This window comes from Gigantopelta aegis, chromosome 14, assembly GCF_016097555.1.
Source record: "Gigantopelta aegis isolate Gae_Host chromosome 14, Gae_host_genome, whole genome shotgun sequence".
Taxonomy (NCBI): domain Eukaryota; kingdom Metazoa; phylum Mollusca; class Gastropoda; order Neomphalida; family Peltospiridae; genus Gigantopelta; species Gigantopelta aegis.
The window spans coordinates 55,703,060-55,725,357 of record NC_054712.1 but is presented as its reverse complement, the minus strand read 5'-3'; the positions used below and the strand labels follow the sequence as shown (position 1 = coordinate 55,725,357).

Sequence of the window (22,298 nt, the reverse complement as noted above, 5' to 3'; positions counted from 1 at the left end):
AACTCACAAAATATATGTAATGCATACCATACATACAAAGACACACTACACACACAGACACACACACGCACACAGATACATACGTACGTACATACACACACAAAATATAATATATATAATACATACCACACATACAAACACACACTAAACACACACATATACACAAAGCCCACATACATACACACACACACACACACAGACACACAAACAAATAAACAAACACACACACACACATATATATATATATATATATATATATATATATATATATATATATATACACACACATACAACACATAAAAATACACACTCTACACACACACACACACACACACACAACCTCACATACAGACACCACACACGCACACATATACACACACGCACGCACGCACATACAAATGCCTAATATAACATGATTGTTACTTACCGAACTCCTGCGCTGCTCTGTGCAACAAACTGCCGATGCCGTGATTTATAGGTGAACTAAAACAACGTTTTATACAGTATACTTTCGCCGTCAATAAAAATGCAAATTTCCTCAACTGTTGTGGAAGAGCCGAAATTGAGTCATGTACTAGTATTAAAACATCTCCGTCCGTCTTACCGTGTCTATATTAGCCTCCTTCCTCTCTATCTCCCTTCTTTCTACTCTCTAGCCTTATATCGCAATCTGCCCTCTCCCTCTCTCTTTCTCACTCTCTCTCTCTCTCTCTCTCTCTCTCTCTCTCTCTCTCTCTCTCTCTCTCTCTCTCGCTCCCTCCCTCCCTCTCTCTCTCTCTCTCTCTCTCTCTCTCTCTCTCTCTCTCTCTCTCTCTCTCTCTCTCTCTCTCTCTCTCTCTCTCTCTCTCCCCACAAGACATGTAAATACAGGTACTAGTGAACCCGTTGAATTCTTGTATATCATAGATTATTTATAGTGATGGTGTGAACCGTGCTGTTTTGCTAATGGGAAAAAGCGACATATGTTGTTTTATGAACACCATCTTTAACAGATGTTAGTCATGTATAATATATCATTGTCATAATGGTTTTTTTTGCTTGTTTTTTTGTTTGTTTTTCCATCAATGTTTGGTGAAGGTGTCTGTTCTATGACATTTAACTGGCAGGTTTGGAACCTACTGTACCGATTCACATGGCATATGACAGTCGAGCGGCGTCTACAGAAATAGAAGAACATTAACTGGTAGTTCACACTATGTACTGTCAAAACTAATGTGAACTCATTTGTTAAATGCGGAAAGATTGAACGCTGGAGCGTTTTAATTATAATAGTAAATTTAGTCAGGCGGTTAAATTAATTACTGATCAAGGAAGAAAAGCCGTGTTTGCTGTTAAGAGAAATACCAGGAGCTTGATGTTGCATTTTAGCACATCTCTTTCTTTATTTCATACATATGTTGCTAGTATTTTGCAGTATTGTTGTGAAATATGTTTCTTTTTAATAAAGTTACATCTCGATTATTGCAAGGATACACGCTTTCATTGGTACGTAAATTCCGCATGGTAAAATACTGGTTCAAATTATTGAATGCCAAAAAATTGTATATTGTATAATGCTTACAATGAACTACGTTCCATGTGTGGAAAACAAAATAACTGGGCAACTAATATTAAACAATTGTTATCTTCTTTAGGGTTGTATGAGGTATGGCTATAATTCAATAACAAATATGGATAATAAGGCAGAGAATTGATCAAAGTAAACAAGATCTTGCAGGTATACTACAGACATCTGCTAAATGTTCATATCTCTATAAATACCTAGTAGAAGAGATATATTTACAGAAATATCTAATGAAGCCATTTTATTTTATGTTGCCCCTTCTCTAATGATTTAGGAGCTTTGTATATAAAACCAAATATTATAAGGTTCACCCAAATATGGTAAAATTACTACAGCTGCTAAACAGCAATAACACTAAAGAATTATGTAATTTGGGGAAATATCTGTGCAATGTATTTTAAAAACGTGATGCCATTATAAATGGCATATAGGGGCGAGTCCTTTAGGCACCGTCCATAATTTTCAAAATTTTCACGAGCGTACAAACCGTACGCGGGGAGGAGTGGGTTAAGGGGCCAGCATACACTCTTTTTAAAAATGAAAAATATCGATCAACATTTTTCATTTGGGAGATGTATACTTTTAGGGGGGAGGGGGTTGGTCAAGAGTATACTCTTTGTACACTTGTGAAAATGTTGAAAATTATGGACGGCCCCTAAATGTATTTTGTGAATACATTTTTGTATTTGTTACATTCTCCGCTGTTGGAATAATGTCACACCTTCCACTTAATATGTACATATATGTTGTATTTTACTTGTGCAACCGATGAGCTGCAGCTCAAAGTTAAATAAAGAATTGGATTGAGTGCTGTCAATCACCTGATCAGCGACTACAGGGACAAACAGACGAGTTTCTACCCATATTCCCTGTAGACCTGGGATCTAATTCACAAAGTTCTTTTAAGCAACACTACATCGTCTTTGCAAGCCTTTTTGCATTGAACTGCGAAACCATGAAGTTGCGATAGTTTGGTAAATTAGGCACCAGGGCCCCGTTCCACAAAACGATCTTAGCGCTAAAATCACCTTAAGTGCATATGCTAGTTGTGCAGTTACGGTGATCGTAGGGCTAAGATCGCTTCGTGGAACGGGGCCCAAGGGGCAATTGCAAAAACATCGTAAGTTTACGTCGGAGACTAGCAGTTATACCGGGCATATATTTACAAGTGTGTGACATCTATTTCACGAAAAGAAATAATTCATTAAGGAAAATGGATTATTTTAAGGACGAAATAAAATAAAATATGTGTATTTCTAACAATATTTGTTGTATTATAATAGTAATAAAAAATGTGGTTTAGTCGTAGATTTACGTTTACGTGCAAAACTAGGCTTACGATGTTTTGTGAAATTAGGCCCTGTACCTTTCGAGTGATCATTGATAACTTTCAATATGTTGATATGTTTGTAATTATATTCTTATACAGCTCACTTCAGATCCATTATTATTAATTCATTTATACCTTATGTTCGTGCTTATATCCAATTACATTTTAAGCACGCTGTCCTGGTCACACACTTCAGCTATCTAAGCTGTCTGTCCAGGACAGGAGTTCAGCGGTTAGTTGTTAGAGGTTAAAGAGAGAAGTTGGTGTAGTGGTTTTACACTTGAGCCGTTAAACTCACTTTGGGTGGAAGCCGATTCCGGGATGCAAACCCGGTACCTACCAGTCTTATGTCTGATAGCTACACCACAGAGGCGAATAGTGCATTATCAACCATAATGATTATATACTTCTAACTGCTCCCATATATTTATAGGGTACATCCATGAACAACAGTGTTTATTATATGGATCTTAGAATATGGTAGTCGATGTTTCAGTGCTGCTAGGACAAGCTGGGGAAACTAGAGACTAAATGTGAACAACTGTGGCCTTCTGTGGAATGGCCGTGATACGAGTCGCCGAACGAATCGACTGAACTTAGCCGGGAAAAAATTACATGGAGGCTAGGAATCTTGCTGAAAAGGAATCCACCCTGATGGTGCAGGCTGTTGATGCAAGAAGAATGCGTTGTAGTATTTAACAGGCCGCAAATATTGCCAGCAGAAAAGTCCATTTTGTTGACAAAAACAACAAAATGGACGTCTCCAAACTCGAGCAGTGAAACTCGCGAAAAGCACATTCATTGACGCAGCAATACAGACACAAGTCTTACCACGGCAAGCTCCAGACTGGAAATGACTATAAGTGTTGTGTAAAGATCAGTTATATCAGTTTCAAAAAGGGTTCACAATTGCTGCCACATCTTTAATATTTTGCTATACTTGTGTTTTAATATGGGCTTAGATGTTATCTATGGCAACATCAGTGTAGCAATTACTAACAGCCACATTTCTTAATAATAAGAATTTATTTCTATTTAACCTTAGCATTTTGAGATTCAGATCTACACGAACCATACTTATAGGTGATATCCAGAAAACACTTGCAATTTTGCATAATATATCCATGGTGATATCTCGAGCATTTATTCCATAAAGATACCAACTACTTAGCTAGATTAATTTATACTTGTTATTTAATGTCCGATGCTACATGAGCTCTGTTTACTGTACGTCTACACTGTTTTCTGGGGTGGGACGTAGGCCAGTGGTAAAGTGTTCGATTGATGAGTGGTCGGTCTAGGATCGATCCTTGTTGGTGGGTCATTGGGCTATTTCTCGTGAGCTATTTCAGTGCACCACGACTGGTATATCAAAGACAATGTTATGTGCTATTCTGTCTGTGGGACTACATATAAAATATTTCTTGCTACTAATGAAAACAAATTGCAGCGGGTTTCCTTTGTAAAGCTAAATGCATACTTCACCACCGACTCTTGTTGGCGAGTATTTGACTCGCCCAGTCCTGGTTTTGTCCAAACCTAATTCTCATTTTAAACACAATTTAACATTATTTTATCTATATAAGTGGATATAAAATAAAATTAGTCACATATGTAGTTGTACACGGAGAACTCGCTGTTGACTTAAATATTAACCTCCAAATTTTCTACTTGGTCCCTTAATTTGCCTTTTACATTAAAAACCCTCCACCCACCCACTCCCTTAACATTATCACGGGATCCACCACTGGATGTCACCTTCTTTCATATTAAGTGTCAAAAGTCGATAACGCTAATATAGATCGTATTTTGAAAGTTCACGTTGCATATGGATTTCCGTTTTCAAAATGGTGGCAAACTGTGTTTCACGTAACAGCTGTGCGCGCGCGTTGATAATGACTTTCGCTCTGTGCGTGTCGTCTGCTATTTCCTCTCAGTGTGCATTACATACTACGTGTAATCGCGATTTTAAAATGCATCTTCCGATTTATAAATTTTGTTTTTTTCTTGTTTGGAGTTTTTAGCATTTATCAAATTAGTGGTAGTCTTTGAATTTTGTTTGTTATTTTGTGTATTTATTTGTTTGTTTGATTGTTTGTTGGGATGGTGGTGTTGATATCATATACACTGATTGCGGAGTTTATTTGCATGAGTTTATTTTGCCCAACAATATATATGGCGAGACCGTGTAGCGGTTGAGTGATATGTCATTGCGCAAAATAAACAATATATATAGCGAGACCGTGTAGCGGTTGAGTGATATGTCATTGCGCAAAATAAACAATATATATATAGCGAGACCGTGTAGCGGTTGAGTGATATGTCATTGCGCAAAATAAACAATATATATATAGCGAGACCGTGTAGCGGTTGAGTGATATGTCATTGCGCAAAATAAACAATATATATATAGCGAGACCGTGTAGCGGTTGAGTGATATGTCATTGCGCAAAATAAACAATATATATATAGCGAGACCGTGTAGCGGTTGAGTGATATGTCATTGCGCAAAAATTTTTTTTTTTTTTTTTTTTTAAACCACACCCACACAAACAAACAACAAACAAACTTTTTTAATTTAACTTCAAAAGATGTGACATAACTACACTTCCTTAAATTTATCAATACGCCTCCAATGTATTTGCTTGTCATACTCTGCGACAATGTGTAAGTTTGAAATAAGATGTGACGTAATTTCTAAATTATACATGACGTAAGTAAATATATGTAAATGTTATATTGACAATAAAAATATTTTTATTTGTAAAAAAAAAACCCAACTATTTTATAATATAAAACATTGGTTTTATTTTTTTTATATATGTCATAAGTAACAAAAAGCCGCTAACTCCAGCAAAAACGAAAAGGGAATTCCCCATAAAAAAAGTTCTGGTCCAGAACGCACATATATGCAATACAATATAAATTGATCACACGGGTTGAAAATGGATTGAATAGTAACAAAGGCATTTCAGGGTCACTTCTAGAAGATAGTACACAGTCTTGAGCAAGTTAGCTTTTCGGTGACTTTAAATATCTTTTCCCACCCTTAAAACTTGCTTTTGGATTTGTTTTGGGTTTTTTGTTGGGGGAGTTGGATGGGGGAGTGGAATTGGAGGGGAGGGCGGGGAATCGGTTTTTGTTATTGTTTTGTAAAACGTATGGCAAGAAAGTCACAATCATTATGTTTGAAATGGCAGTCCTCCCAAAGACCAAGTGGAATTATGTATAATTGAGGCTGCTGCCTTAGACTAACTTATCCATGAAGCAATACCATCATAACAGCCTTTGGACTCATCGTGTGCAGCGATGTAATGTTGAAGTATTTAACACACACACACACATACACATATACACACACACATATATACATACATATATATACACCAGTGTGTGTGTGTGTGTGTGTGTGTGTGTGTGTGTGTGTATATATATATATATATATATATATATATATATATATATATATATATATATATATATATATATATATATATATATATATATAACTAATGGCAATACAACGATCTATTTCTCAATGTGGTTAAACTGCAGTGCAAAGGATTGGGATGTTAGTCTACCTCAGTTCACACTATAATACGAGGATAAGTCAATAAGGTTCTAGGTACTGAAAGCGATGACACACTATTTATTTGTCAAAATAACCATTCTTAACCTCGGTACATTTGACCCAATTATCCTTGAAGCTACGGATGCCAGCAAAATAGAACTCTTCTGGCTGGCCCACCAATCACCGTATTAGCATCCTTCAGACGTTCAACATCTTTACACTAGATACCACGAAGGAAGGCGTTCACATTCTGGAACAGATATTCACCAACCATACGCTTGTGAATTTCAGTAGCATCTTCATCTTTCTTGGGGAGAAACTTGATGGAAGCTCTTTGTTTCAATCTGGTAAAAATTCACTGTTAAGCAAATCTAGTAATGTGTAAAGGTAAAACCATGAAGAGTCGTGTTATTGATAGGACTGTTGAACGAAAGAACAAACTTTTAGAAAAGATACTAACACAATATTAACAGTGCACTCGAGTCAAACTTTGTTGGCCATTTAGTTGATTGAAATCACAGAGAATGGTCATCAAAGACCACTTTAGATAGTCGAACGAAATGTATTGCAGCATTATATAGCATGTGCTCTTCTGATATTTCAATTCCAATTCATATGAACCTAAGCTAACAGTACACAATTCTTGGACACAAAAGTATCCGAAATATAGGAATTTAAAATTAGAAAATTGCCTGAATATGTACCGTTAGTCACCATGGAATTGTAAATACCACATACACAAGTCATGACAACCATGGTTAGAAGTTTGTTTGTTTTATTTAACGACACCACTGGAGCACATTGATTTATGAATCATCGGCTATTGGATGTCAAACATTTGGTAATTTTGACATATAGTCTTAGAGGAAACCCGCTACATTTTACATTAGTAGCAAGGGATCTTTTATATGCACATCCGACAGACAGGATAGCACATACCACGGCCGTTGATATACCAGTGGCTGGAACGAGAAATAGCCCAAAGGGCCCACTGACGGGGATCGATCCTAGACCGACCGCGCAACAAGCGAGCGCTTTACCAGAGGGCTATGTCCCGCCCCGACAAACATGGTTAGATTCTAGAGCTCATTGGTAGAGATTCCGCCTAAGATGTCTTTAACTGCGCAGTCGATTCTACCTAGCGAATTGTTTGTTTGCTCTTACCAAGGCAGCGATCCACAACTGGTGTGTCAAAGGAAGTGATGTGTCTTTCTAATGTTTATTTAATAATAACTATACAGTTAATTGTTTGGGGAGGAGCAGCGTCTTCTTACTTTTTTAAGGAATCATTATAATTATAAACACAAAGGAACACGTACCTTTACAGGTTGCGTTGTATCAAATTCAAAACTTCCATGTCGAAGTTCAAGGTGCAACGTCAATAAATGCATTCGCATTTCTGTTTGGTAGTAATAGGCCTATGTCATACTGATGATTTGTGAAAATACTAGTATTACATATTGCCAATAAAAAACAACAAAACATTTCACCTTTTTTTGTACATGAATATACAGTAAATATATATGGTTTTATATAACAAAAAGCCCCACAAAACACCCAATATAAGTACAGCAATATGTTATAAAGGTGCCTGGATATAAATGACAACATATTTAAGTTTTCAAAACAGTTATACATGTTACAATGGTTTAATAACAAAATCCTCCCATAAAAAAGATATAAAGACATCAAACACATCCCGTCACATCATATGAAGGCACCCTGCTACGTGTATACGTATAACATACTTGTTCGTCAGAAAAACTTCCAAACAATATAAACAAGACCCGCTAAAACAGTATAAATATTTTAGTCAATTATGGCATACAGACCAAAACTTTACAAACTTAATAAAATTGCAATTTCTGAAGGCGACACTTCTTAAATTCATAGTATAGTGCTAATTCCTTTTGAATGCCTGTAATTTGAAATAAAAGATGTTATATCATATGACCTTTAAATATTATTTTCTTAGTTATCAATATGATTACATTAATAGGATTTAATATTGCTTTTTCTTAAAACCACAAAACTATTATTTTATATTGTAAATTCTATTACCAGAAAACGTTTATAGATAGATAGATAGATAGATAGATAGATAGATCTTTAGCTTTTCCAAAAAATTATTAATCCTATCACATCCTCAAATAAGTGTATCAATGTTGATATTTCAAGTTTACAAAAAGAACAACGTTGTGACTCAATATATTCTCTGCTGTATAAGAACCTATTCGTTGGCAATATTCTATGAACGACCCTATATTGAAACTCTCTTAATTCTGTACTATCAGTGCCATGAAACGGCAATTTTATTTTATTTCTTAAGTTTACCTTACGATTAGCTGTTTCGAATTCAACAAATAATATATTCAAAACATTTCTACTCTCTAATTATTAAAAATTCCCGCACATTTTGTTGGCGTTTCCTTTTTCTAATTCACCTTGCTTTTAATCTAATGAAGTTCCCTTTGGTTTTAATCTAATGAAGTTCCCTTTGGTTTTAATCTAATGAAGTTCCCTTTGGTTTTCATACATGTAATATTTTCTAGTTCATTATTTGAAATTGTAATGTTATCTATTATATGTGTGTATGTATGTGTATGTATATGTATGTATGTATGTATGTATGTATATATGTATGTAATAGTATGTATGTATGTATGTATGTATGTGTGTGTGTATATGTATTTCTCTAAATTGTATCCCCACCCCCACTCCAACCAATCCCCCACCCCACCCCACCACCCACCCGCCAATAATTTCGTTCTTTCTTCTCTTTTTTTTTTTTTTTTTTTTTATGAATAAATAATTGTTCTTCCACGTTTTGTTTTGGTTTATTTTACCAATAAATTAATGTTTTTAAAATCTATTACACAGTTGATATCCTGTAATAGAAATGAAATTTGGGCAAAACATTAAGGGTAACTAATAAAACTATTATTTAAATTTCGTAAATGCCTATATTTTGAAGGTAGACTGAATAAGGTGTTTCTGAGTGTTGTGTTGACGCGCTGCTTATATAACGTATCGATTATAATAGAAAATGTTAAAGGAACCATCCCGATTTTTTTGCCATTTTTAGGACATTGCCAACTAACAGAGACTTTTTAACAACTATAATAACAAATTAATTCTCCACAACATATCAGTAGCTGGGCATTAAATGTGTTTCTAATCGTCCTAGTGTTTATAATGTTCCAAACTTCATCTTATGTCATAATATATAGTTTTTTGTACGTCGACATTATTGGAAGTCCAAACTCCAGTTTCAACTACTTACAAACAGACAGTTTTACTTTAAACATGAATCTATATTTAGTATGTAATTTTAGCTGTTTCCATATTTGATTACTCATCTTACAATCCTTTTAACACTGTTGGCAGTGGGAACTGATGTAGTACACAGAATCCTCAGGTAAAATTGTATAGTTTCTTCAACTATTCAGTGAACTGTCCTGTGATGGCTCGGTCTGACATGACTTTTATAAACACTATTACTTCTGTAATATTACAGTCCGTTTGCATCAAAAGAGAACCGATAGAATATAATGAAACAAGTTAAAATCCATATCCAATCTGAACGACAAAACCGTTGTCCGCGATCAAGAGTCGAATGGGCATTTGGCGCAATAGCGGTTTATTACATGAATCTCTATCTAGTGCCTTGTCTATAGATAGGACGACATCCACTCCCGAGGTGATCGTTTATATCCTCTTTGCATTGTCACAGAGGACTGCCACTTTCTGACCAATTTACTAAATCGCAACTAGCAGAGCTCATTGGAATAAATATAGCTGTGATGACATGCGCTCATGAATCACTGTCAAAACAGTGATGATATTAGGTATTCTTGATAGGTGAGCATATCCTGCCCCGCTGGTAGAATCCATTATGAGTACTGCCACCAAAGCTATCAATTCCTACATATTATTACGTTTTAAACCCATACCTTTTATATATGAGGTTTAACATTATACAGCATGAAGTTGTATGTCAATTCATTGGTTCCCAGGATGTTGTAAAAGGGGTCAGAACAATTCTAAAAACAACAGGAAAATGAGCCGAGCTCCTAAAGGGGACAATATTTGTAGGGGGTTCAAGTGCATTCTCCCTAGAAAATAATGAAATAAAGAAGCTCAGAGACGCGTCTTCAGGGCAGTTTAGTGTTGTATGCTGTGGATGATGAATTTCAAAAACAAACAAAAATGTATTTAAACGGGCGGGGTGGGGTGCGATGGGGTCTGCTTTGGATTTTTGTTATTATAATGTTTTTAGAAACATGGTCTTATATATATGTATATGTGTGTTCCGCTAGATCAAATAGTTTCTCAATTCTGATAAAGCTAACATTTCTAAGAAAACGGAAACAAGCAGTATATCTCTGCATTGATAAGGCATTGATAGATATTACGGACTGACCCATAGACAAGACCGTTCATACCACAGTGTATGTGTACCAGTCGTGGGACACTGGCTGAGGTGAGGGGACAGAGTCTACAGAAGGCGTCGTTAAATAAAACATTTCTTTCTTTTATTGTGTCTACTCTGTCACAGAGCTACACTCATTGTGTCCACTCTGTCACAGAGCTACACTCATTGTGTCCACTCTAATACAACGGGCTTGTGTTGTACTATAAGACATTAATATTATGGGTGAACATTTCAGTTGAAGGATCCGTAAAATGTGCCAAATTTACAATGCATTTTCAATCCCGTCGTTTGATTTTAAAGAGACGGTTGCGACTCTGCTGTTATTGAAACGTTTTCGTCCGACTGAACATTTGTATTGATTAAAATTACATATGAAATACATTATATTGTTTAGAATATATTCAAGAGTTTTTTGTGATCTGAATCTTTGAAGAAACCAAGACTAGATTTTAACACATACACACAAACACGCGCGCGCGCGCGCGCGCACACACACACACACCCACCCTTCCAATAATTTCGTACGTACGAAAAACATATACATTGCATATCAGGAAGTAAAATGAAGTTTTAGCTATTACAAAAACACATTACATATATACAGACAGGAATATTCTAAACAAGAAAATGTATTTAACTTGTAACTTTGGTTGTTAAAAAAGCTCTGTTAATCAAAAACATTTTACAATGGCATCAAACTCAGGTTAATCCCTTTAAAATAGTGTTCGGTATTCTACCTGAAAATGGTATTCGAATATTCGAGGGAAATGACGAGCGAATATTCGAATACCAACTAAACAACAACGGATTCATCTAACTAACAGGTTTTTTAAAATAGTTTTTATTTGTTTAATAGACTATTAATAACCGCCAAAACGCAAGTTACAACAAAAAACAAATAGAAATCATAATGCAGTAGTGATTGGTAGCTAACCTAGCTATATGTTTTGACTTCTCAAACTTATAAATACAAATATCAACATAGAAACAACAACACTAAAATACAATGACCAAAGCAAATATGTACCGGGACAGATCAGTTCACCAGACCAGTTCACCACATCAGTTCACGTTGTTGTTGTTGTTGTTGGGGGGGGGGGGGGGGGGGGGGGGGGTATTTGTGTCGTTTTGTGGGGGTTTTGTAGAAAATGTAGCATTCTGACAATGCTCAACTCTAAACCATTTTGAAACGCGCTCTGAATTGCCGACTGAACAGATTGGAATGGATTTATTTAACAACACTCAGACATGTTACAATATGTAACAAGAGGACGGTGCAAATACATAGTTACGATACACGACAAGAACACACATCAACACGGAATATCTATAGTTAACGATGAACATCGAGTACTTAATCAAAATAGCTCAAGTGTGCGAAAGATAAACATCAATTCACAACGTCACAAGACTAGATTTAAAAAAATAAATAAAGCAAGGTTTTTCAATAATGGTTCAATTTTCAATTCTTTATTCACTCAGACCAAATTAGCGAGCGAATATTTGAATATTCGGAACGAACACTACTTTAAAACATTTGTGAATTTTCCAGTTCTATTTCGGACTTTTTACGGTCCTTTTCGGTACTTCATTGGACCGGGTTGAGGGTGACGCAAAGGTGAATATTTAACGACACCCCTGCACGAAAAATACACCGAATGTTTGGTGCCGAATAAAGGTAAAGATAAGCATGAATCGATGATCAACACAAACTAATAATTCAAAAGTTAAATTAAAGGCTGAATTTTTATTTTATTTATAAATATCAACCGGCCTCGGTGGCGTCGTGGTAGGCCATCGGTCTACAGGCTGGTAGGTACTGGGTTCGGATCCCAGTCGAGGCATGGGATTTTTAATCCAGATACCGACTCCAAACCCTGAGTGAGTGCTCCGCAAGGCTCAATGGGTAGGTGTAAACCACTTGCACCGACCAGTGATCCATAACTGGTTCAACAAAGGCCATGGTTTGTGCTATCCTGCCTGTGGGAAGTGCAAATAAAAGATCCCTTGCTGCTAATCGGAAGAGTAGCCCATATAGTGGCGACAGCGGGTTTCCTCTCAAAATCTGTGTGGTCCTTAACCATATGTCTGACGCCATATAACCGTAAATAAAATGTGTTGAGTGCGTCGTTAAATAAAACATTTCTTTCTTTCTTTCTTTATAAATATCAGAAGAGGAAAAATTTAAAATTTAGAATAAAATCCATTATCTCACATATAGTTTTCCGGATGTTTTGTTTTTCCACAACGCCTCAAGATATTGAACTTACGTTTTGTGCATAGCTTTATAATGTACTGCTACAGACCAAGTTTTACTTTCATGGCAATTTACCCATTGCTCACAGAGTTATGGCCCTTGAACTTAGGCGATACAAACATTTAATGGGCCCGGTAGGGAACATGTATTCTTTTAGCAGTACTCTCAGAAAGCGTCTTACTTTTAGACCATAAATATTTCTTATCGTCTAGAAGCTTCGCCAACTTCTCGTTAAATGGTCTGTAAAACGTTTCCAGGATGTCACGTGTTTCCGGTTTCATATGTATTTTTGCTCCGTCTTTTCTCGTCGGTCGCTTGTTGGTTACGGGTAGTTTCAAAACAGCCTTCATTTCTTCAGTACTAACAGGACCTGCACAACAAAACAGAATACGTGTTATAGACACCAAATATGAAGAGACAGACACTCGTGGATATATGGATGTACGGGTGTACTGGGTGGCTAGCTCGAGTCACCCCCAACCCTCCCCCTTATTGATATGTTGTAAGGGATTCGTGTGGGCACACACATTGCTATACGTCGCCACAAGAAAGTACAGCGTAGGTTCGTTTAGCATAGGGACGTCGGGTTTCTTCGTGTAGCGTTGGTACTGGTTAACAACGTGTACGTTTAATGTCATCACTGGACTCGGGAATAATCAAACTAAAGCTCTGTGGCATCAGATTTAGAAGACAAAAAGTGTATTTTAAACACAGTAGCCTTCCTCTACAACATATCAATAAGAGGAGGAATGGAGGTGACTCGAGCTAATGGATGGATAGATGGGTGCATGTATGTAATAATAATAAAAGAATTAGTTCCCTACAGTACTCTCAGAAATAAATATTTCATTTCCGTCCTTCTGTCTCGCCGCCTGTCCAAAATAATATATTTCCAGACTGTTTCACAATGCCTCAAGATACTGAGCTTGAATTGAATAGGTTTATCATGTAGATTTACATACCAAAACTGGAATTTAACCATGTTTAACAGAGTTATGGCCCTTGAGCTTAGGAGATTTGTGGGGCCCGGTAGGGGATAAGTATTGCTTTAGCGATAATCCCAGAATGTTGGTTTTCATTAATTGTCGTCTGATATGTTATTACGGGTCAAGCACGCTTTGCTCGACACATATTTCAAGTGTCGGGGCTATCTGTCCAGGATTGTAACCAAGTACTCTAACGGCAAGAGAGCTAGACGGACATTTGGACAGTTATCAAGAAACCCATCAAATACGTATTTAACCGGAATATTAATGAAGGGGGGGGGGGGGGGGTGTCTGTCGGGTTTCTTCTTGTAGTCTGTGTATTAGTGATTAATATGTGAATTTGTTTTATTAAAGAACTCAAAAATGATCGATGTAAAGGCAATTAACGTCAAACATAGTATTGTTATTGTATTAGAGCGGGAATCTTTGACTACTGTGTGGTCGGCAGCGATTGTGCAGAAGTTATATAGACTGGTCTCTGGCGGTAAGAGAGTGTTAATAACTGTCCAAATGTCCGTCTAGCTCTCTTACAGTCACAGCACTCGGGCTATCCGGGATGGGTGTTAGTGGACAGTGAGAGATAAATCCACGTAGTGGTCTTATAGCGACTTCTCTCTCACTAACCACTAACAAGTAACAACTAACAATTAACCATTAAATCCAGATAGCTGAGGTGATTGCCCAGAACAGCGTTCTTGAACCTTAATTGTATACGAGCGCGAAAATAAGTATAAATTAATCAATATTATTTCATTATTAAATTTTGCCAACTGAGATTCAACAATATTTTAAGTATAATTAATGTTTTATGTGACAATATTTGTTTGTGTTCCTTGATATTTTAAACCATATTTTACTGATCTATTTAGCAGAAACGTTGGAGAAACATTGCTTAAAATGACATATCGGTTTTTTTTATGAGTTCGATACCTTTAATGACACCCATGCTACGGGAAAACCTCTAATCAATCTAATGTCATTAGAGAAAAATATCAAACATACGTAATTGCAAAAAATCAAATAATCTCGTCATCTCTTGTCTGACGTCATGGATGTAATCCTCGAATCTTATTATATGGATTTGATCACGTGGGAAGAGTCTCAGCCAATCCTCCAGATGCACGTGATATATTCCCACTCGAATTCTTACCTAAAGTGAAGAAATAAAGATTACTGCATGAGCGGGAGTGTCATACGAAATATATGGAACGAGTTTAGGAATTATTGTATAGCCCGAACGATTCCCATACTAGTTCCATGCACTTACGCAAATTACAATTTATTGATTATCCACAAATTGGGGTTTACAACAACAGCTAAAATTAATATGGTTATAATCTCTACAAAATCGTGAGGCGGGACGTACCCCAGTGGTAAAGCGCTCGCTTGATATACGGTCGGTCTGAGATCGATCCTCATCGGTGGGCCCATTGGGCTATTTATAGTCCCAGCCAGTGCACCATGACTGGTATATCAAATGCAGTGGCGTGTGCTATCCTGTCTGTGGGATGGTACATATAAAAGACCACCTTGTTACTAATGGGAAAATGTGCGGGTTTCCTCTCTAAGACTGTATGTCAAAATTACCAAATGTTTAACATCCAATAGCCGATGATTAATTAATCAGTGTACTCTAGTGGTGTCGTTAAACAAAACACACTTTAAAATACACATCTCGTCCCCATCCAGAGGTAATCTGTTAGCTGTTATAGAAAACCTTCTGTTGTCTTTATTCCAAAAGTTAAAAGTACCACTAGAGCACATTGATTTATTAATTGAATGTCAAACATTTGGTCATTCTGACATATAGTCATAGAGGAAACCAATTACATGTTTTCCATTAGTAGAACGGGATCTTTTATGTGTATTTTCCTACAGACATGACAGCACATACCACAGACTTTGATACATGGTTGTGCTGAGATATCATTGCCTACACAGATATTCCTCTCCTAGTTTCTAGTCACACAGAAACAGTAACACACATGTTTGACATCCAATAGCTGATTATTAATAAATCAATGTGTTCTAGCGATGTTGTTAAACAAAACAAACTTTAACAACTACTCAATGTAAACTACCTACACTGCTCTCCGAGTTCTCCTGGGTACCGTTATAGACGCACCGCCTAAGAGAAAACATCGTCACGCATTGTTGGAATTCCTCGATCATCCGCACCACTTCTTTGTGGAAGGCTTCTGGGCTGGGCTTGTAATGAAGCCAGAGATACTCGTACATATAGTCCGAGTAAAGCCTAGATGGCAGAATGGACACATGATATAAACGTAGTGCCGTGCCTGATTAATTTACATCTAATTTGCAAAGTTATCAAACTGAAAGTATGTGACTTGATAAATATAAAAATTATTTATTACATTGAATACGTTACCTATTGAATACGTTACCTATTGATTGATTCATTCATTCATGTGTTGACTCACCAAAGCCGGTAACCCAGTTCAAGTGAATGGTTTTATAATGAATCTATCCATGTGACAAAACGTGGCATATATATGAAATTTCTCTATATATATATCATCACCTCTCAACTGGATCCCTCACGCCCACGATGATTTTGGCACCTGGCGTCATGTGATGGACGTAGTCCGCGTTTGTGACACAGATGAACGAACAGTTTTCGTTTCCAGGGAGTTCGGACCAGTATCTGTTGTCCCACATCGTATCTGGGGTACCATCTCCTGAAAGAGTCAAAAATCCATGTGAAACTTCAATTAGCCTAGCCTAGCCTAGCCTAGCCTAGCCTAGCCTAGCCTTGCCTTGCCTAGCCTTTGATATACCAGACGTGGTGCACTGGCTGGAATGAGAAATAGCCCAGTGGGCCCACCGACAGGGATCGATCCCACACCGATCGCGCATCGAGCGAGCGCTGAACCACTGGGCTACGTCCCGCTCCTTTTTAACTTTGTGACATGGGTATCAAGATATTAACATGTTACTATGGACACCAACTTACATCAATCTAATAATTTAATATGAACAAGACTAGTGTTTACATGTTACATGACTGTATAACACAAAACAATGAAGCTAATGTTAAAATAAACATAAAATGTCGTTTTTAATATGAACACGAAACCAATACGTTCACATGAACAGCAGTCTGTTAATATTTTATTATGAACATAATAGTATTAACATGTTACATGCCTATAGTTTTTTACATGTTGACTCAGAACAACGAACGAGTATCGAACTAGTATGTTAAAATAAACACAAAAATTTTTCAAATATTTAACATGAACACCAACCCGTCACCATATCGTGGTACATCTCTCGACCTTGGCCGTGTATAGGTTTCCATCTGTAGTGGGACTCTATTTTCCTGGCTGCATTTGTGAAAAAGTCTAGGTATGTGTTCAAACCAGAACACTCCGAATCTGCAAACAAAAATGAATGAATGAATGAATGAATGAATGAATGTTTAAGACGCCCCAGTCCAAAAAAGATCTGAAGATAAAGCTTGGCTACAGTACATCTGAACGACAAAACCATATTCCCATATCAAAATCATATCTCTGCACAAGAAAGAGTCGCAAGGAAGTTAGGCAGAGATGATTGCTTCCATGATCCACTGTCAGGTGCTCGTCGTTAGGAGGACCGTCACTCCATTATTTAACGACACACTCAACACATTTTATTTACAGTTATATGGCGTCTGACATATGATTAAGGACCACACAGATATTGAGAGAGGAAGCCCGCTGCCGTCACGTCATGGGCTACTTTTTTCGATTAGCAGCAAGGGATCTTTTACATTCACCATACCACAGACAGGATAACATATACCACGGTCTTTGTTACACCAGTTGTGGAGCACTGGCTGGAACGAGAAATAGCCCAATGGTCCCACAGATGGGAATCGTCGATTTTAGATCGATCGCGCATCTGTATCATTGAGCTACGTCTCGCTCCCTCCCGTAGGAGATCCGTAACATGTGGCATCCCTCCTGCACCGCTCGTAGGAGATCCGTAACATGTGGCATCCCTCCTGCACTGCTCGTAGGAGATCCGTAACATGTGGCATCCCTCCTGCACCGCTCGTAGGAGATCCGTAACATGTGGCATCCCTCCTGCACCGCTCGTAGGGGGACTGCCACTCCCATGACTAGGTTAGAAATTCCAAACTTGCACAGGATAGAGCTCCGTGGAATGTACGGTAACCCCAGGACTCAGATATTATCATTATGATTAAGGCTGGGAGGAATGTCTTCTTCTTCTTCTTCTTCTTCTTCTCTCTCTCTCTCTCTCTCTCTCTCTCTCTCTCTCTCTCTCTCTCTCTCTCTCTCTCTCTCTCTCTCTCTCTCTCTCTCTCTCTCTCTCTCGCTCTGTCTTTTCTTCTTTCTTTTTTTATTATTGTTACTGTTTTTAGTTTGGGGGTATTGTTTGCAATAAGTAGAATAAATATTTTGCTATTTTTAATTTTTCATACACCACTTCCAACTTAAATTCAAGAAGGGTGTCCAACTGTCTAACTAACACCTGATATCATCACTGTTTTGACAGTGATTCATGAGTGCAAGTCATTACAGCTGTACTTTTTCAAATAAGCTCTGTCCTGTGATTTGGTCAACTAGTCTGGGAGTGGCAGGAAGGATGAGATGCTGTCCTCCTATGGACTAGGCACTAGATATTCACGGACTCGGCCACTATTTTGCCAAATACCCATTGGACTCTGCATTGTATAGAGATACTGTTTTGATTATGGGTACGGTTTTGTTCAGATTTTTATAGAATTTTAATTTATGAGTGGCAAGATGACATAACTGAAGGCAGGAACTAAATGTATCTATATGCATGAAGTATAGAATGGGGTGGGGTGGAAGTAGGTATGCTGTTTATAAGTTTATAAATAGTAGGTGTTATATATTCAAATATAAGTGAGTTTTTATCATTTTCAGAACAGCGCTATATAATGTAAATAAATAAGACTATATACTCAACAAAGCTAATTAAGAACCAGTAGATAATTTAAGCATTTTTCTTTATATAAGGAACAAAAAACGAAAAATCCACCGTGTGCTAGACAGACAAAAAGAAAGAGAACTGGACAGATGGTGCACGGATAGATGGATTAGATAGACAGACATAAAGAAGGATAAAAAGAAATAGATAATGAAACCAAGAAGTATCAGAATAAATTTATTTACTTAATAGTCGAAATTTATTCAACCAGAATGGTTCTTTGTTAGGCGGTTTAGCGATCTGTGGGTGTTGAATTAAACGAAAGTAAATGTCCGTTGTTCCGCACTTCGGCTGTCCAATGATGTAAAAGTACGGCAAGCAACGAAGCTGTTGATTGGTCGCTGTATCTACATTCTTGATGAATGCAAATGGTCCTATGCGACAGTCCGATCGTAATGGTTGACTCTCATACCAACACGGGTTTTTAAACCTTTTCAACGTGGAAATTGGCTTCTGAAATAAATTTTAAAAACTCACATAGATTCATAATTAATATAAAATAATTAAATTGTGATCTGAGCAACAAATGTTGTTAAATAGATTTATAATAGATATATCGGTATAACATTATTTTTCATTTATGGATTCCTTGCAGAACTGTATTTTTAGAAGAGAAGTTTGTTTTGTTTAACGACACTACTATATTGATTTAGTAATCATCGGCTACTGGATGTCAAACATTTGGTAAAAAAAATTAATTTAGTCTTTGAGAGGGGGGAAAGTAATGTTTTATTTAACGACGCACTCAGCACATAATGGGTATATAATGTTCTTGCTAAATATACCAAGAACATGTAACATGCTATCATACTCCACCACATAATCCATACTTTAAGTTGTGTAACGCATTTTGTTAGTTAATATTACTTTCTGTACAATTATATTGTAATAAATCTAAGATTTTAGAATCTGGTATCTTAACATTTTTCACAAAAGATCTCAAACACTAACATAGTTTGGAAACTTTCTGAAAAATATTTGTTTACATTTTGTTTTTTACCAAATATCGTAGATCGTGTCAATATATTTGTTTAGATACGTCTCTTGTTATCTAGTCTAAAACTAAAATCTAGTTGTTTTAGTCTTGGGTACAATTCATGCGTGCGTCTATTCGTACTTAGACAATATTAAGTTATAAGTATTCATATTGTTAACACTGCGGTTGGATAAGAAATATTAAACTTACCATTTTCATGACATCCCAGTTTACAATAATATCTGGGTTTTCTTTCTTTATCCGTTGCAGATGTTTTTCTTGTATGGTGTAATCAATCGCATTTCTTTTCAGGGCTTTTCTCTCATTGGCATTACTTTCATGAAAACGCCCAGACGTCATTTGGACGCCAAAAATAGATGAGTCGGGCCCATTATCTTTTGTTGAAACCGAGGTCTTGCTGACAAAAGTTTTAACTACATCGTTTAAATCTACCACTTTGCTGTGTTGATAATTTACACTAGATACATCATGCATATTTATTTCTTTGCTCTGTTCATGATTGTGACTGTAATTCGGGACACCATTGATAAACGACGTCTGCTTTGCATCATGGTCGTCATTCTTAAACAAACCATTTCGGAAAACGTCAGCTTTGATTAAATGTTCGCCTGGTCTGACGTTTTCTGTGGCAGTGCCAGACAGGCGAGTTATGGAAATTGCCACAACGATAAGTATAACACATATAATTATCACTGCCCGACTTTTGAATGTAATGCGGCCAAACATTGTCAACGATTGTTTCAACCCGTGACAGTAGTGATGCGATGGGTTATGGTAGATCCGTTGTGTTTGTGGTCATTCGGTGTTGTCGAGAGAACCGTTCTTAAAGAAGATGGTCTTCAGTGCAGTCAGAGGCACGTCAAGATCAGGAACAACAAGCCGTGTTTGAGTCTGCAACACGTAACTCTACTTCACGACCACAGTCTTGTGTGGATCTTGGATGATGTGCCCAGGAAAGGCGCACAGTAACCTTTGGAGGATGTAGAAGAGTCTGTCAAGTAGTTGATGGTCTAGCATGCTAAATGGAATTAAAAAAGAGAGAGAACATAAGTCTAGCGTCATAATTTTATATATGAGAATATCGCATTCAACAAGCTTTATTCTTTCTAGTGCTTTTACATCCACATCGTCAAGTTCCAGTGTCATTCAAACATTATTCTAAATACCGGTATACCTTCCATTCTGATCACTGTCATATCGTGTAGAGTGTGTTAGTGTGTGTAGTGTAGTTGTGTTTTGCCACATTGGTGAAGGTATGTCAAGCTTATAGACTGGAAAGTACGTTTTTACATTTTCAACACAATCTGAACAAAAACCGCTATCCAGGATCAAGACCGTATCTCTATACAATGTAGAGTCGAATAGGTATTTGGCAAAATAGTGGTTAATTCCACGAATCTTTATTCAGTGCCTCGTCTATAGGAGGACAGCCACTCTGATTAGATGCTTAAAGTGACATTCCTAAGTTTGATGCAATTTTTAAGATGTTATCGATTAATAAAATATTTCTACGATTAAACTTATATATTAAATATATTTTTCTGCATAAAATATTAGTTGCTGTATATTAAACGTGTTTCTGATCTTTCTAATATTTTTACTAGGTTAAATTTCATTTTATTTACAAAATTATTTGAACACAAAATCCAGTTTGGGCTTCTTACAAATATTAACACGACCAGAAACACATTGAATATACAGACACTGACATTCGAAACAAGAAAATATATTTAATATATAAGTTTAATCGTAGAACTATTTTATTAAGCGGAAACATCTTACAATGGAGCAAACTCAGGAATGTCCCTTTAACATGGACAATACATCCTTTTGACAGTTACAAAGAGAACTGACTCTCCAAGACTAGTTTATTAAATCAAAACTAGCACCGGACAGAGTTCACTAAAATAAATACATCTGTGACGACATGCACTTATGAATCATTGTTAAAACAGTGGTAATGTCAGGTGTTTTTGAAAAATGAGCATGTCCTACCTCAGTCCTGACACCCGTCCTGAGTACTGCCACCACAGCTGTTAAGTCCGTGATTTCATCTAAATCAACAGTACTGCCACCACAGCTGTTAAGTCCGTGATTTCATCTAAATCATGAGTACTGCCACCACAGCTGTTAAGTCCGTGATTTCATCTAAGTCAAGAGTACTGCCACCACAGT

At 36.8% G+C, this 22,298-nt stretch overlaps 1 protein-coding gene across 1 annotated transcript; it reads right to left on the bottom strand.

Moving 5' to 3' along the window:
• Positions 1-1,128: 1,128 nt before the first annotated feature.
• Positions 1,129-20,903, bottom strand: LOC121389346 (carbohydrate sulfotransferase 15-like). Its single transcript, XM_041520941.1, has 8 exons — positions 20,313-20,903; positions 19,312-19,579; positions 17,413-17,541; positions 16,686-16,842; positions 16,229-16,397; positions 15,146-15,293; positions 13,339-13,527; positions 1,129-1,157 (listed from the first exon to the last, which is right to left on the bottom strand). The coding sequence occupies exons 1-8, from the start codon at positions 20,847-20,849 to the stop codon at positions 1,129-1,131; spliced, it is 1,626 nt and encodes a 541-aa protein (XP_041376875.1). The 5' UTR covers positions 20,850-20,903.
• Between the last annotated feature and the right edge of the window lie 1,395 nt (positions 20,904-22,298).

What these genes read in the sequence shown, in the direction of transcription:
- LOC121389346 (XM_041520941.1), bottom strand. Translation starts at nt 20,849, where the DNA reads ATGTTTGGCCGCATTACATTCAAAAGTCGGGCAGTGATAATTATATGT. An exon ending in ATTTGATTTTTTGCAATTAC is followed by an intron (nt 13,528 to 15,145) that starts GTATGTTTGATA and finishes TTTGTTGTGCAG; the next exon opens with GTCCTGTTAGTACTGAAGAA. An exon ending in GAAATATTTATGGTCTAAAA is followed by an intron (nt 1,158 to 13,338) that starts GTAAGACGCTTT and finishes CTATTTCTGTAG; the next exon opens with ACGCCGCTCGACTGTCATAT.